Here is a 16690-nt window from a genome sequence, read left to right as displayed (position 1 = left end):
GACATTGCCTCTCTGCTTGCCTTATCTCTTCTGGCATATAGGCTGCTGTTCTGAAAATTGCTAGTGCAGCCTTTCTCATCACCCCTAGTTACTGTGTCGACCAGTCCTCTAGCCCTCAGCCTACTTGCAGGATACTTAGGAGCAGTATTGGCAGCAGCTCTGGCTTCAGCCCCACAGATCAGAGCCTGCCTCAAAAGCCCCAGCCTTGTGACTCGTGCATAGCTGCTGGCTGCTGCCTTTAGTGCCACCTGGGCTGTGGACCATGAAGGCTTCTTCTCAAAGAGTGACCCCTGTGACTCCACAGCGGGACACCTGCTCAGCAGGTGAGAACTCTGGGCATGCTGTCCTTTTTAGTGTGACACCCTCTTTCATTATGCTGCTCACCTTCCCTACCACCACCTACCTCATACTCAGTCTAGGTAGTGGAACCCACATTGAGAAGTGTTTATTGACTTGAATCTCTGTTGTTATCCATATTTTTCTGTTTCATCTTCAAGTGTCTCTGAGGTCCATCCCTTGTTCCCCATTCCCATATCCAAATTCCTGATACTGGCCAAGTTTAACTAAAACCAAATTCATACAATGTATGTTAAATGTTACTTGAAACATGCATTTCTCTGATTTCCTTATGCAATTAATTTGAAACATTCTCTGAACTCTGATTTTTTCCAAATGAGTATTGTTTTTGTCTTTTTCTACCGGCTAAATTATCTGGTATTAATTAATAAAGTTAGGCACAAGTGAAATATAGAAATCAAATTTGAGCAAGAAAAGCTTTACTTACTGATTAATATGACTGTGTTAACTTAAAATGGGGTATTGTATAGTATACATATAAATTTTGCTTCTTTTTATAGAGTTGGCGTTCCTAAAGGTGCTAAAGGTTCACCTGTTAATGCTTTGCAAAATAAGAGGGCACCAAAACAAGCAGAGAGCTTTGAAGATTTGAGGAGAGATGTCTTCAATATGTTCTGTTACCTTGGTCCTCACCTTTCGCATGATCCCATTTTATTTGCAAAAGTGGTGCGCATAGGCAAATCATTTATGAAAGAGGTTAGTAAGATTTTTTTTCCTTCTAAGCAGGAAACTAAATTTTGGAATGAAAATGTTCTATGTATATTTGTCTTATGCATATCTCTAGAAATAAAAAGAAAAGTGAACTTAATTTAAGAAAAGGTTATGTTGAGTAAGGTTTGGGGAAAGTCCATTGTGTCCTAACCACATATATGCGTGTGTGCATGTGACACACACACACACACACACAAGTCCATTGTGTCCTAACCACATATATGCGTGTGTGCGCGTGACACACACACACACACACACACACGTAGAAAATTAGTCAAGTCCCCCGCATAGGAAAATGTACTTTGGACAAGTGGTTGCTTTTTGAATCCCTTTATAATTTTAGTGGTCAACTCAGCTTACTTTCCCCCTTACTTTTCTTCTACTCCGTTATTTTCTTGACTGCAATTTTGAATCATTGTGATTATTTGTATGAAGTCAGACTGTTGAGGATGCATTCTTTGCTAGTAAACTTTTTATTGAAATAAAATGTACAGAAAGTAACAAATCATAATTGTACACCTCAGTGACTTTTTCCAAACCAAACACCCATGTATCCCCTGCCCTGATCAAAAAATAGAACACTACCCCAGAGTTCCCTTGTACTCCCTTCTAGTTAATACCCTAAGGGTAACCCTTTATGCTATTAACTAAATTTTAAAATTGGCTTTGAGTTATAATTTACATACAGTAAACTTCACCAATTTGAAGTTTACAATTTGATGAGTTTTGACAAAGGTATACAGTTGTGTGTTCACCACCACAATCATGATAGAGAATATTTTCATCACCCCAGAAAGTTCCCTCTTGCCCCTTTGCCTTTAATTCTGTCCCTTCGTTGCTGGTTCCTGGCAACCACTGATAGGCTTTTTGTCACTATAGTTTTGATTTTTCTAGAACTTCATATAAATGGAATTGCATAGAATGTACTCTTTTTTGTCTGGTTTCTCTCGTGTAATGCTTTTGAGATTCATCCAAGTTGTTGCACGTGTCAGTAGTTCCTTTATTGCTGAGCAATATTAGACAGACATACCAGAGTTTATACATTCTCCAGTTGATGGGCATTGGGGTTGTTTCTAGTTGGGGGCTATTATAAATAAAGCTGCTATGAATATTCCTGTACAAGTCTTTTTTTGGGGGGGGAATATGTTTTTGTTTCCCCAGGAATGGGATTGCTGGGCCATATGGGTAAGTGTATGTTTAACTTTTTGCCAAACTGTTCCAACGTGTGTGTACCATTTTGCATTCCTGTATATGACTTCCAGTTGTTCCATATCTTCATCAGTACTTGTTATTGTCACTCTTAAATTTTAGTCATTCTAGTGGGTGTGTAGTGGTACCTATTGTGCTTTTAATTTATGTTTCCCTGATGATCGGTGATGTTGAGCATCTTTTCATGTTCTTATTTGCCATTTGTAATCATCGTATATCGAAATGTCTATTCAAATCTCTACCCATTTTAATTGGGTTGTCTTTTGTTATTATTTCTCTGATTTGCCTTTTCATTATGTTAATTGTCTTTTGAAAAGCAAAATTTTAAATTTTGATTAATTCCAATTTAGCAGTATTTTTATGGTTTCCTCTTTGTGTTCTAAGAGATCTTTGCTTAACCCAAGGTCTTGAAATAGAAAAGAATACGTAATTTTCAATTGTAAAAACAAGGCTGCCAAAAGTATCTGCAAATTGTTACAAGCACAAATATGGTTTTCTCCAGAGTTTGGTGATTGCATCTAATTTTAATTTTTGACAACAGTGACTATACAGAAAATTTATCAGCTGTTGTATATTAATCCCTTGACACCTGAAGTATTTGATTTGGCTTTTAATACCTCTTTTTTTTTTTAAATGCTCACAAATTTACATTGTGTAAAGGTACTCTAAAGAAATCTGCTGGGCACCTGGGTGGCTCAGTCAATTAAGCGTCTGCCTTTGGCTCAGGGCATGATCCCAGGGTCCTGGGATGAAGTCCCGCATTGGGCTCCCTGCTCAGCAGGGAGTTTGCTTCCCCCTCTGCCCCTCCCCTCTGCTTGTTCTCTCTCTCACTCACTCTCTCAAATAAATAAATAAAGTCTTAAAACCACTACAGTTATCAAAATCAATAAATTAACATTGATACCATATTACTAAAAATCTGCTGAGTAGTTTATTACTATACAGATAATTTATTATATAACATATATAAAAAGGAAGTATAATGATGTTTCATTATTTTAATTCTTATAGTCTGAAAGGGATGAGTCATGTTAGTAGTGCCTGTTCCAAGAACAAAAGGGTCATGTCTTTCCCAGTGCCTCATATTGGGAAGCATATGAAGTCAATCTGTCCCATTACTGGTGATGTTAACATAGATCACTTAGTTAAGGTAGTGCGCTACCAGGTTTCTCTAGGGTACAAATATTTTTTTCCTTTGTTGCTAATATATATCTTGTGGGGAGATACTTTTTTTGACAATGTAAATAGCCTCTTTCTCATCTTACCTTCACCCACTAATGCTGTTCTTTTTAACTGAACATCTTAATGTTCAGATCTCGTTCTGAAATTCTTTCTTTGGCTGCAAGTATTAAAAACCTGTAAGCAGGAGACCAAACATCCAAGTTGTGGAAGTCCTATACATAGACATATGCATGAGCATATGCACAAACATAGTATTGTTACCAAGATGCGCAGGTGCTAGAGCTGTCACCCTTCCCCTCTGCCATCTCCATCACAGCTCTCCTATACCTCTGTTCTATCACAGTTGTGCCTGGTGCCTGCCCCTAACTCCAGTCTCTATTTTTGCAGAGGTAGAAGGGCAGAAAGGAAGAGGAAAATGTTTATTTTGATCACAGTGTGGGAAGAAATCTGTCTTCTCTCATTGCTAAGGTTGTGGTAGGAAAAGTGAATCTTTCCAACGATCTGAGTTAGAATTTTGGTTAATTTTTTACCCATGAAAATATTTAACTGTAAAAGATCATTTGTTCTGTGTTTATAGGTTTAAAAGGCTTTTGTTGCTTAGCTAGGAATTTAACTAGGGTATGTAAGATAGTTTCTAAAGGAGGAGTTTGACTTTAGTTCCAAATAATATAATTAAATGTCTTTAACAACTCATTATAAGCTTGGGGTTGCTTGTGTATATAATTTATGCATATTTTGAAAATGTTGGTTATATACTTATACCAGCTGTCACTTAACAGAATAGTCTTCTAGCCCACAGTTATTTGTAATCATTTATCTCTGTGTATTTCTTAAATTTGAGGTATATATCAGAGGACCATCTAGTACAGTGATCTTCAAACTTTAGCATACATTAGAATCACCTGGAGCTCATCTTAAAACACATTGTTGGGTCCCATCCTCAGAATTTCTGATTCAGTAGGTCTGGGGTGGAACCTACTGAAGAGAGTTTGCATTTCTCACAAGTTACCAGGTGATGCTGATGCTACTGATTCAAAAACCAAACTTTGAGAACTGTTGTTCTAGTATATTAACCAATTTTGGTCTTTATTTCAGCCTTAAAAGAGGGGGTAGCTCTAAAGAATATTTCTATATGAATGGACAGATTTTGCTATCTTTAATTTTCTTTAATTGTAGAGCATAGCTTTAACATGCTCACCTGACATACTTAAATGGTTTTGACAGCACCTACACAACTAAAGATGAATTCCTTGGTGCTTTTTTGCATCCAGCTAATGTTAATGGATTAAGTTGTTTATGATAATGACAGTTAATATATTTTGAGCTCTTACTCTGTGCCAAGTCCTATTCTAAGTACTTTATGTGAGTCAGCTCATTTAATCTTTACCATACCTTTTATGCTTTAAGTTAAGTAAATTGTCCCAGGTCACACCATTAATATGGGGCAGGGCTGAGATTTCAATCCAGGCAATCTGGATTCAGAGGCCAAGCTCAAAATCATCATGCTTGCCTGCCTATACAAATGTAGTGTGTCTGAAGTGGAAGAAATGACAGGTTATCTAAATTTTGCAATTCTTGAAATTCCTTGCTATTTTAAATTAAATCTGTTAGTGGTATTTTGTTGTTTTGTTATTTTGTTTATCTCTACAATCTGTGTTCATCTCAATCTATGTATCTCATCTCCAAGCTTTTCTTGTTTTGTTAAGTTCATCCTTAAGACTTTTTTCTATGACTATATGTAGATACTTGTGGAGAATCTGCCTCTGTCCTTTGTGTTCTACTTTCATCCACACTGAGTTCATTTATCTTCTATATGCTTTTTTTGGCAGGGGGGCATGCTATTTATGTTTCCATTGTAGCCACAGCATTTCTTTTCATCTTAATATGTATAGCTCTGTTCACAACTTCTTTCTGATATAGTGAGAGTGAATCTTCTTACCTTTCCTACCTTATTTATGACCAGTCCTCCTCCCCCCAAGCTACAGTCTAATAATTGGGTTCTCCTTTCAATCTTTTCTGTAGTCTGTGATAAGGGAAGTGAATGAGCTCAGTGAGGCTGAGTATAGCCCTCATTTAGTACCTCTGCTTTCTCTTCTGAAATACTATTACCTATCCTCTACCATGTGGGCATGCCAGCTCCCTTGGGCTTTGACTCCCTCAGCCATCTAAGCACAGTTCCTGTGAACCACAGTAGGCTTTAGCAGCTGGTTCTTCCTTTGCCAGAGTCCTGCTGGGCTCCTGTTCACAAGAGGTTTTCCTGAGTCTGCTCACTTACCTTGCAGGTCTTATTGCCTAAAGGATTTTGTTGGCTTACCTTCCTTGGTCTGTACTACTTCTGGGATTGGGTTAAGGGCAGGAGCCATACCACACTGTGTGTAGTACCAGAATTGTGTGTGTGTGTGTGTGTGTGTGTCTCCCCGTCCCCTTGAAGTTAATAGCATAGTTTCCTCTTTTCTTGCTTGGTTGGTGGTGAATTTGGAGTGTTAAAACAACAGGGCATACATTTTTCATTGCATTAGGGATAGGGGAGAGAAATTCTGCTTCACTCTGTCATCTTAATTCATTTGTCTGGGCAGGCTGTTTATATGGCTCTTTCTTATATTGGCCCTTGGTAAAAGCCAGAATGCTTTAAATTGATTCATAGATGAAGCTTAGAGAAACCTAGAGTCAGAGGGTCAGAATATTCCTTAGATTGGGCATTGGATGATATTAGGAATAGCTAGCTGTGATAATGATATTGTGGTAATGTGGAAGAACGTCCTTTTTAGGAGATGCATACTGAATTATTTTGAGATGAAATGTCATGCCTGCTATTTTTTTGGTCAGTCAAAAGGGCAAAATGTTAATTGTTGAATCTATAAAGTAGGTATAAGAGGTGTTTATTGATAGTGAACTATCCATTCAACTTTTATGTAAACTTGAAATTTTTCATAATAAAAATTGGGGTTGCTAGGGACAGAATCTACCTTAGCCCATTGATTCCAAAGTTCTACTTTATGAACCAGTTACTTTAGAATTTTGGCTTGATGTTACTGTTTTTTTTTTGTTTTTCTTTTCAAAATTGAAGATCTACCCTGGTTGTATAGATAGAGCTCAAAGTTAATATTCCTTCTGGTTGAAGGTTACTTGTGCTTAATTTGTGGGAAGGTGGCCAGACTTTTTCCATCAAAATACTCAAGTGTGTATGCCTAGGAGTAAGGGTGAAATTGGAGGATTTTTTTCTCTCAGTTTGGTTCAGTTTCTCAGGTCTCTTACCACATTTAGTGTGAATCTAGTTTTTAAAGTAATGGGTTTTCATGTGACATGGCCCCTAAATGCAAGCCAGTTACTTCGTTTCATGTTCACATGAATTCATGTTCCCATCTCATGTTCCCATAACAATGATTTCTTCTAATACTAGAGGGGGAAAAAACAGTCTTGTGTTGGACTTAAATGAAAGATAATGTGTCTGTGTACTTTATAGATAATTTAAGGGACTTTTAAGGGTAATTGTGAGTATATATTCATTGTATGCATTGACTTTAGAACCTAACTTGCCCACAGAGTCTTCATTTAAGGCTGTCCCCCAAACAAAGTAATTTTAAGGCATTACACATTGATTGTTAGGTTAACTGGTTTCATCAGGATGAGCTGCTAGCTACTTGCTAGTTATGTGACTTTAATCTGGTCATTTTTCTGTGCCAGAGATGAGTGGTAATAACCTTTGCCTTAGCTAGTTCCTGGGGTTGCAGTGAGAATCAAATAAGATATGTCTAAACATTAATTAGATGCTAACATTAATTAGGCATTCAGCTTTAGAGAGTTAAAGTTGTCATGAATTCTTCAGAACATAGTAAGTTACAGCTTTACTTTTGTAAGTTGTCACTACACTAACTTTTGATGATTTGTTTTAAAGTGTTAATATACTTCAATCTATCTCTGTCTTTAAATAATAGATATTACTTTCAAGTAGCAGCTTCATTTCCCCATGAGAGCAGATTTGATTTTATATAGGAATGCCTTTAACTTCTTTACATTGTGGTGGTAATCAGATGTCCCCCCCCTTCATTGTGGAAACTTATGTTATAAATTAGTAACAAATCAAAATTTTTATCAAATTAAATTTTTATTGCTGGGGCTTTGTGAGTGGACTAGTCAGGGGTAGCTGTAGACATGTCAGTTTCCAATTTTAAGTAGATACAAATTTTGCAAGAATATTTTTAAGAGAATCAGAACCTTGCATTATTCTTATTGTCCAAGAGACAGATGCTGCTCTCATTGGAGGATTTTTTTTCTCTCAGTTTGGTTCAGCTCCTCTATGTACTTTTGCTATTATAAGTCTCATACAATGAAGGGGGGGAAATCGGAGGGGGAGACGAACCATGAGAAACTATGGACTCTGAGGAACAAACTGAGGGTTCTAGAGGGGAGGGGGCTGGGGGGATGGGTTAGCCTGGTGATGGGTATTAAAGAGGGCACGTACTGAATGGAGCACTGGGTGTTATATGTAAACAATGAATCCTGGAACACTACATCAAAAACTAATGATGTATGGTGATTAACATAACATAATAAAATAAAATAAATACGTCTCATACAAAGCAAGTGAACTCTAGATTTGGAGACCAAATTTAATCTACATCATTCTTGCTATTTAATGAGCCTGAGCAGGGAAGAACTCTTAGGATGTTTATATTTGTACTTATATTGTCACCTGTAATAATTGGTTTGAACTAAGGTCACCTTAGCTATTACTGAATATCTTCATGTGACAATTCTAATCAAGATGTAGAATCATAGTTAAGGTAATAAAATTACAAATAGGATCTTAATTTTTACCATTAGCTATGCTTTTTACTTAAGAGAGACATATAAACATCTAAGTCTGTTAATAGGCAAATGTAGATACGTACAAACAGTATAATTTTAAGAAGTATATTTTATACAAGAAAGAAAAGTCAACTTTTTAGTGTGCACACACTGTAAGCAATTGATTCAACCCCTGTGCCTCCTCTCAAAGACTGTTTTCTGAAATTGGACCTCAGTGTTCAGTTTCAGAAAAAAAAATTCAGAATGTAAAACATTAAAAAATATTTGTGAAAAACTCTTCATCTCTTGGAGGTTTGGCCATTTGTCCATGCGGGGCATATCAGATGCTATTAGATTCCATCTGTATTCTTTTCGCTTTGCACTAGGTCCTTATCATTTTGGTGTGTGCCTGCCCCATTTTCAACTATTGGCACCTGCATCTCGTTGTCTGAGGGCTTTTCTGGCCCTGGAAGCCTGCATAGGGAGGATAGGAATTGGTATCCTGGAACTGCTGGAGAACTAACTCACCTTACCCCCTCTCCCCAGCTCTCAACCAGTGAAATGATAGGAGTTAGTGTGTAACTACCATGCCTTGAGATGGGATAATCCTGAGTTGTATTTCTACACAGACCCTCAGAGTCCCCAGTGGGATTAAGCTCCAGTTAACCCACAGGAATAATTTCCTACTAGGGTTACTTCCCGAATAAATTATGCCTGTACTTGAATAGGGTCTGATTTTGGGGGAATGTAAAGTAAAACACAGGGGCATATCCCTTTAAATGAATTCCATTTGGAAACCTTAATTTTCCCTAAAGATAGATTTACAGGGCAATTTTTTGTTTTACAAAAAACTTCTATTATGAACTCCATTTATAAAGAGAATTCATTTAAATAAATCACATATTCATATTCATTGTGCACTGAAAATACCCATTTTTACACACAGCTTGTTAGAACTATGCTTGTGTAAAACAGCACAGTTTCATATCATAATCAACTTTTTTTTTTTTAAAGATTTTTATTATTTATTTATTTGACAGAGAGAGAGAGACAGCAAGAGAGGGAACACAAGCAGGGGCAGTGGGAGAGAGAGAAGCAGGCTTCCCGCTGAGCAGGGAGCTGGATGCGCGGCTCCATCCCAGGACCCTGGGATCATGACCTGAGCCGAAAGCAGACACTTAACGACTGAGCCACCCAGGCGCCCCATAATCAACGTTTTAACCAAAGTAATTACTTTTGGGTGCTGAATTTTATGAAACCAAGTTTGGCTATTTAGCATTTTGTCTAGTTTGCTATTATCTTAATGTTTAAACCACTCCCTCAAGTCCATTTACTGCAGTTTGAATGCTACTCATGTGGTAGGTAGGGAGACCATGTGCTTTATTGTCTGAACCAGGATATTCAAGATGGAAAGGTTGTGCTATTACCTACACTGGGATAAAAAGCAAGAACCAGCACATAATGGTCATCCTGTGTATAGGTGATCATATTATTAATTCTTTGGTACAGATTTGTATTGATTAAGAATGAAATGTGTTGGAAGATAGTACTTTTTCATTTAGTATCTCTGTTTTCAGAAATGATGTAGTAGCAATATTACTGATTGTTTCTAAGTGTTTATAAAATTTTAAGAGTTTCTGATTAAAAGATAAAAACAAAGCTTTGAACCAAAGCATTGAAAGGCAATTCATTTATCTCTTCTTTAGGCTCGGTAAACTCATGGCCTTGTAACTTTTAACTTATAGGTTGTATTTTCTTATTTCTAAGTTATTTTGGTGGGTCTTAATTGGGTCCTTTCTAGCAAAAAGATTTTCCTTGGGCACCTGGGTGGCTCAGTCAGTTAAGTGGCTGCCTTCAGCTCAGGTCATGATCCCAGGGTCCTGGGATGGAATCCCACATTGGGCTCCCTGCTCAGCGGGGAGCCTGCTTCTCCCTCTCCCTCTACCCCTCCTCCCTGCTCATGTGTTCTTTCTCTCTCAAATAAATAAATAAAATCTTTAAAAAAATTTTTTGCCTTATAGTTTTAAGACCTAAATGTGAAATTCTTAGCCTACTGTATAGCACATAGTGAGTACTCAATAAATGGTAGTTAATTAAGAATGAGAAAAATAAGGAAGGTGAAAATAGTGCCATAATTTACTTAGATGTAGCTTCAGCTTCAAATCTAGTCACAAGTCTTAAATATATTTTTCTTTTTTCTTCTTTTTTGAAATAAAATATAAAGTAGCATTTCAAATATTCATGGGTTAGAGATACTAAAAGTAGGACATCAGTAATAATTTATCTAGTTAAATCTACAACTTTTTCCCAAGCTTTATTTCTTGACTCTCCAGAAGCCCTCTCTTGGTGGACCTACATTCTTTTTGTGCCCAATTCTTTTATGCAGCCCTGTCATCTGCTCCCTCATTATAGGGCAAGAATGGAACCTGCTTGGGGCCATTTATAGCTGATGGTTTGTCTAGGCATAATTATGAATGCTTGATTTTATTCAGACTAAAAAAATTCAGTTCCTAATAGTACATTGGCAAGTGTAGTTTTGATTTTCAAGAGATCCTCAAGGATAGGAATTGTCTTTGTCACTTCCTCAGAGATAGGAACTCTGTTCTGTTCATCTTTGAATTCCCAGTATCTGGCACATAGTAAATGAATGCATGAAGTGGACGTATTTTCTTCCTCCCCCTCTTTTCTTCCATTTCTTCCTGGACTGGCCATTCAATAAAATTTTAGTGTTGTACTATGGGAATGGAGAGTTTTATATTTATTCTAAATTAAAAAGCAAATTAAAAGAAAAAGCATCAAGGGACTGGAATGTGTCTTTATATTCTTACCAAAGAAAATAAAATTCTTTTACTTGCATGTACCTTTACCATTTTTGTTCATCTTTGTTCATCTTTGTTATAGTTAGCCTTTGATAGAAATGTTTCTTACGGCTCTTCTAGGTAGTTTCATTTGCTTTCCATATTTCTTCTTCTTTTTTTTAAAGATTTTATTTATTTGATAGACCATATTTCTTTTTCAAATTTTCCTGGTTATGAAATCTAGAGAATTGACATATAGACATTACAAACTTAAGTATTTAGTAAAGGAATTAGGACAGCTTAGTAGGTAAGAAAATGTTTTATTTCTATGGAGAAAACTCTGTGTAGCTTTATTAGGGTCATAGTATACTAGAAAAGGAGTAGCTTAACTGCCTTTATCCCCAACGTAATATACTGTAAATCTAGTTCTTCCTAATATGCCACCAGAATTACCCCCCCCCCCCAACAACCAAACAAAACAAAAGCAGCTATCTACTTTGTTTTCTGCCAGGCCATTCCTTCATAACCTGACCCTTATTTGCTGACCAGGATATATATTGACTTAACAGTTGTTTCTGTGAAAGCGAACCGTATCTTTTTAACCTGCTGATAAAAAAAAAAAAAAGAGGGGAATTGTTTGTGTTTTCCCATCAAGGTGACATGGCAGTCCCAGAATTAGTCTTATGTGAAAATGTTGCGCAGCAGTCAGACTTCTCTGTAGTACCATTAAATTACTCAAGTATAAAAACATGCATGCACAAAATACCTATTTCTGCCAGGAAAATAATAAGCTTGTTAGCTGCATGTTAGCGTTTTCCCCTTCTGTCACTTGGTACTGAGTTAAATCCTTCCCAGAAATCCAGATTATCCTTGGCTATCAGTGCTTCAGTTGTCCTTTTGGCCTTTGTACACTCCTCTAACTCTCCACCTGCCTATATACACACACACACAAGTACTGTTTCATTTTGAATGAATGGACAGCATCAGCATCAAACATGGCACTTCAGCGGTCCATCTGCAAATCACTGATACAAAACGACCCAGGTTTTTTCATTCAGTCCAACTTAGGCAGTGGTTTGGTCTTTGTCAGTAATGTTTTACTAATATTTTAGGCTTATTTCTCATTGAGAGTTTAAGTAATGGTGAATTAAAACATAGTTTAAATTTCTTTGGGTTTAATTTTTTTGTGTTATTGCTTTAGTCTTAGATTTTACTAATTCTGTAGCAGAAAATCAGAACTTCTGGATGGAAAAATGCAAATGCATTATAACTAAATTGTGCTGGATACAATCTTATAATAAATACTTAGATCAATTTTAGGATGCTTTGGTTTGTGATAATGAGGTTAAGAAAAGAATTGGCTTATAAAATTGACATTTAAAATTCATGAATGTTGCAAAAATGATTTGGAAGCTAGAAATATAGGTGAAATTTAAAAATGTTAGTTGGTAATACTGGCTATATTTAAAATCTACACTTGTTTAAAAAGTAAGGAAATAATTCACAACCGTGTACAAGTTAATTTTTTTCAAATTAGATGCTAAATTGTGACATCATAATCTTAACCTTTTTGCATTTTATTTATAGTTTTTTTTAATTTTAGTTTCAGTCTGATGGAAGCAAGCAAGAAGATAAAGAGAAAACGGTAAGATACTAGAAAAATCCGATGTGTCTGATTGGTCTATGTACGGCATACTGTAAATTTTACTGTGAACAAGTTTTAATCACCTTTGTGAATATTTTGTACTCTACATGCTTAGTATAGCTTTTGACATATCTTTTAAGATTGACAACTCCTGTTTTTGAGGATTACCATGTTGAGAAAGGAAGAGGGATAACAAGAATCCCTCATTCTCTTGCTACCCCTTTCCTTACCTCACCTCATTGCTTCCTTAGATGGAGAAGCACAAATATCCACTGTGAAAAGGGCAGTGATAATGTGGGAAATTAGATGTGGTGTGGTATGAGGTCAAGGAATGGCAGTTTTTCCAAGGCTGACATAAATTTATTTTGGGGGGGGTTAATATGGACCTTTTACTAAAATAATTTTTTCCTTCCTTCTTCTTAGGAAGTTATCCTTAGCTGTTTACTTAGCATTACTGACCAGGTACTTCTTCCATCTCTTTCTTTGATGGACTGCAATGCTTGTATGTCTGAGGAACTATGGGGAATGTTTAAAACATTTCCATATCAACATAGGTAAATACGTAATATTTTTGTATTTTTAACTACTATTCTAGTCATTAACCTCTAAGTGTTTAACTTTTCCTAATTCTTCATCTCGTTTTTTAAGATATCGTCTGTATGGCCAGTGGAAGAATGAAACTTATAACAGTCACCCACTTTTAGTAAAAGTTAAAGCCCAAACAATAGACAGAGCCAAATATATCATGAAGTAAGTTTTAATTTATTTTTCTTCATATTAACCTAAAGTATATCTGGATCTAATTTACTTTCTTCCAGCCAACTTATGTCTGAGCCTCAGTTCTGAGGAAGCCCAGGAGTATTTGCTTAATGGTATAGTCAGTTATATACTGCAGATAGAATGACTACCAATTTTTGTGCTTTTTAGCTCATTTTGACTACCAAGTTAGTTTTTGTAGTTGTCATGTTTGCATAGCTGTAGAATCTAATAATCCTCTTTAATGCATCATATTATAGGTGAGTTTTTTTTAAAGGACAGTCTACTATGGCCTTTGCTCAATTTGCATAATACATTTAATGGATTATAAAAGGTGGTCAAAGTTCTTGAAATTTCCTCTGCCGAAAGTTATTATAATAAAGATTTTTCTTGGGGTGCCTGGGTGGCTCAGTCAGTTAAGCTTCTGACTCTTGGTTTTGGCTCAGTTTGTGATCTCATGGGTTGTGGATCCTGCCCTGCATTGGGCTCTGCGCTCAATACAGAATCTGCTTGGGATTCTCTGCCTTTCCCTTTCCCTCTGCCCCTTCCCCTGCTTGCATGTGTGCTTTCTCTCTCTCTCTCTCTCTCTTTCTCAAATAAATAAGATCTTTAAAAAAATATATTTTTTCTTTTTTGGAAGATCTAATGGAATTATGTAGAACTACGTCCTTGAGTCAACTGTTGAAAAATTTCTATTCATTTTTGTGCTTTATTTTCATGTTATTAAAAACATAAGAGTGATGTTATTTTACTTCTTGGTAAACTGAAATTTAATTATGAAAATTGTATACTTCAGATTAGAGTTGGTTTATATGCTAAATACACTGCTATATTACAAGTGTTTTCAGCAAGGCTATTGATTGTTGTTTCTTTTATGTTTGTGCAGTGGTATGGTTATTCTAATTAAAATAGTTCATTCTCTAGTTTAACTAGATTTAACAGTATGCAATGTTACTGTCTTCCCAGTGATATTGTCCCTGGCCACAGTCTATTGGGGAAACAGGTGTGTACACAATCACAATTTGGTTTAATAGTTGCTGTTATACAGTGTATATAAAATGTTCTTTGGGAGGATAGAGAAGAGAGTGAGTTATTTCACCCCGTGGAAGTTGGGGAAGGCATGGAAGGAGGTGATATTAGAATTGGTCATTCCAAAAGAGTTCCGATCTTAAGAATTCCACGGGTAGTTTCTAGCTTAACAACAACAGCTAATATTTATGGAGCCATTAATATTTATATGTGCCAGGCCCTGAACTAAGTGCTTTATATGGATTATTTAATAATACAGTTGACTCTTGAACAAACATGGGTTTGAACTATGCGGATTCACTTATATGTGGATTTTTTTCAGTAAATGTTTTGGAGGGGCGCCTGGGTGGCTCAGTCGTTAAGCATCTGCCTTCGGCTCAGGTCATGATCCCAGGGTCCTGGGATTGAGCCCTGCATTGGGCTCCCTGCTCAGTGGGAAGCCTGCTTCTCCCTCTCCCACTCCCCCTGCTTATGTTCCCTCTCTCGCTGTGTCTCTCTCTGTCAAATAAATAAAATCTTAAAAAAAAAAAGTATTGGAAAATTTTTTGGAGATTTGGAACAAATTTGAAGAAACTTACAGATGACATAACCTAGAAATACTGAAAAAAATCAGGAAAAAGGTATGTCATGAATGCATAAAATATATGTAGATACTAGTCTAGTTTATCATTTGCTACGATAAAATATACACCAATCTATTCTAAAAAGTTAAAATTTACCAGAACTTACCTACATGCACACTTACAGACTGTACAACGTGCTATTCGTAGTAAAGAGAGATGTAAACAAATGTAAAGATTTAGTATTAAGTCATAACTGCATAAAAGTACCTGTAATACTTATTGTACTACTGTAATAATTTCGTAGCCACCCCGTTGCTACGCAGTGAGCTCAAGTGTTGCGAGTATCCGCTTAAAACACTGTGTGATGATGATCATCTCTGTGTGAGCAGTTCATCTTTCCAGTAAATTGTGTATTGCAGTAAAAAGTGATCTCTCATGGTTCTTAAGTATTTTTTGTGTTTATTGCGATACCGTAAGCCTTGCATAACACCCTGGGGCCCATACGAAGTACTTCTAGTGCTGCCAGAAGTGCTCCCAAGCAGAGAAAAGTCATGACATTACAAGAAAAAGTTGAATTGCTTCATATGTACCATAGCTCGAGATCTGTAGCTGCAGCTATCCACCATTTCAAGATAAATGAATCCAGTGTAAGGACTGTTTTTTTGTTTTTGTTTTTGTTTTTAAAGGAAATTCATAAGGTCATTGTTGCAGCTATACCAGCAGATGTGAAAACTTTGTACTTTTTGTGAAATACCTTTTTATCTTGTATTGAAAATGCAGCTTTTATGTGGGTGCAGGATTGCTTTAAGAATGAAATATCTATTGATTCTAATGTAATTTGAGAAAATGCCAAGTCATTATATGACAACAAAGCAAAAAGAAAGTGAAGGATCAGAAACTGGAGAATTTAAGGCCAGCAAAGGATGGTTTGATAATTTTAGAGAGGTTTGGCTTAAAAAATGTCAAGATGACAGGAGAAAGAGTTTATGCTGACCAAGAGGCAGAAAGTAGATGAGTTCCCAGATGCCATTAAAAAAATCATTGAGGAGGGGCGCCTGGGTGGCTCAGTTGTTAAGTGTCTGCCTTCGGCTCAGGTCATGATCCCAGGGTCCTGGGATCAAGCCCCACATTGGGCTCCCTGCTCCGCGGGAAGCCTGCTTCTCCCTCTCCCACTCCCCCTGCTTGTGTTCCCTCTCTTGCTGTGTCTCTCTCTGTCAAATAAATAAATAAAATCTTTAAAAAAAAAAAATCATTGAGGAGAAGGGATATCTGCCTGAACAGGTTTTTAATGCAGACAAAAGTTGCCCTATTCTGGAAAATAAAGCCACAAAGGACATTTGTTAGGAAGGAAGGAAGAGCAAGCACAGAATTTAAGGTAGGAAGGGATAGGCTAACTCTTCTGTTTTGTGCAAATGCGGTCAAGTTTATGATCTGCAGTGCCCTTATCTATAAAGCTGCTAACTCCTGAGCCTTGAAGGGAAAAGATAAACACCCGGTTCCAGAAAACAAATTGACATTGGACAATCTGGAAGAAGGTTCTGATTATTCTAGACTGCTTTTTGACTTCTATTACGATATGGACCCTTCTATGATATGGGCACTGAAACTAAAGCAAATGGTGGAAGAAGGATAGGTACCATATAGAAACATTT

At 36.5% G+C, this 16690-nt stretch overlaps 1 protein-coding gene across 15 annotated transcripts in view; it reads left to right on the top strand.

Annotated features, from left to right (window-relative positions):
- Window positions 1-16690, top strand: part of THOC2 (THO complex subunit 2) — a 119708-nt gene that overhangs the window by 62356 nt on the left and 40662 nt on the right. For all 15 annotated transcript variants that reach the window (XM_054509101.2, XM_054509100.2, XM_064574535.1 and 12 more), the window contains exons 12-15: window positions 858-1053; window positions 12649-12690; window positions 13114-13244; window positions 13339-13440. In XM_054509101.2, the coding sequence (XP_054365076.1) occupies window positions 858-1053; window positions 12649-12690; window positions 13114-13244; window positions 13339-13440 (471 nt within the window). The remainder of the gene's footprint in view (window positions 1-857; window positions 1054-12648; window positions 12691-13113; window positions 13245-13338; window positions 13441-16690) is intronic.

This window comes from Mirounga angustirostris, unplaced genomic scaffold (genome assembly GCF_029215605.1).
Source record: "Mirounga angustirostris isolate CCGP_5_RB_7025 unplaced genomic scaffold, mMirAng1.0.hap1 SCAF_11, whole genome shotgun sequence".
Lineage (NCBI taxonomy): Eukaryota > Metazoa > Chordata > Mammalia > Carnivora > Phocidae > Mirounga > Mirounga angustirostris.
Note: the sequence above shows the minus strand (reverse complement) of the source record. Positions and strands in the feature narration are given on the sequence as shown.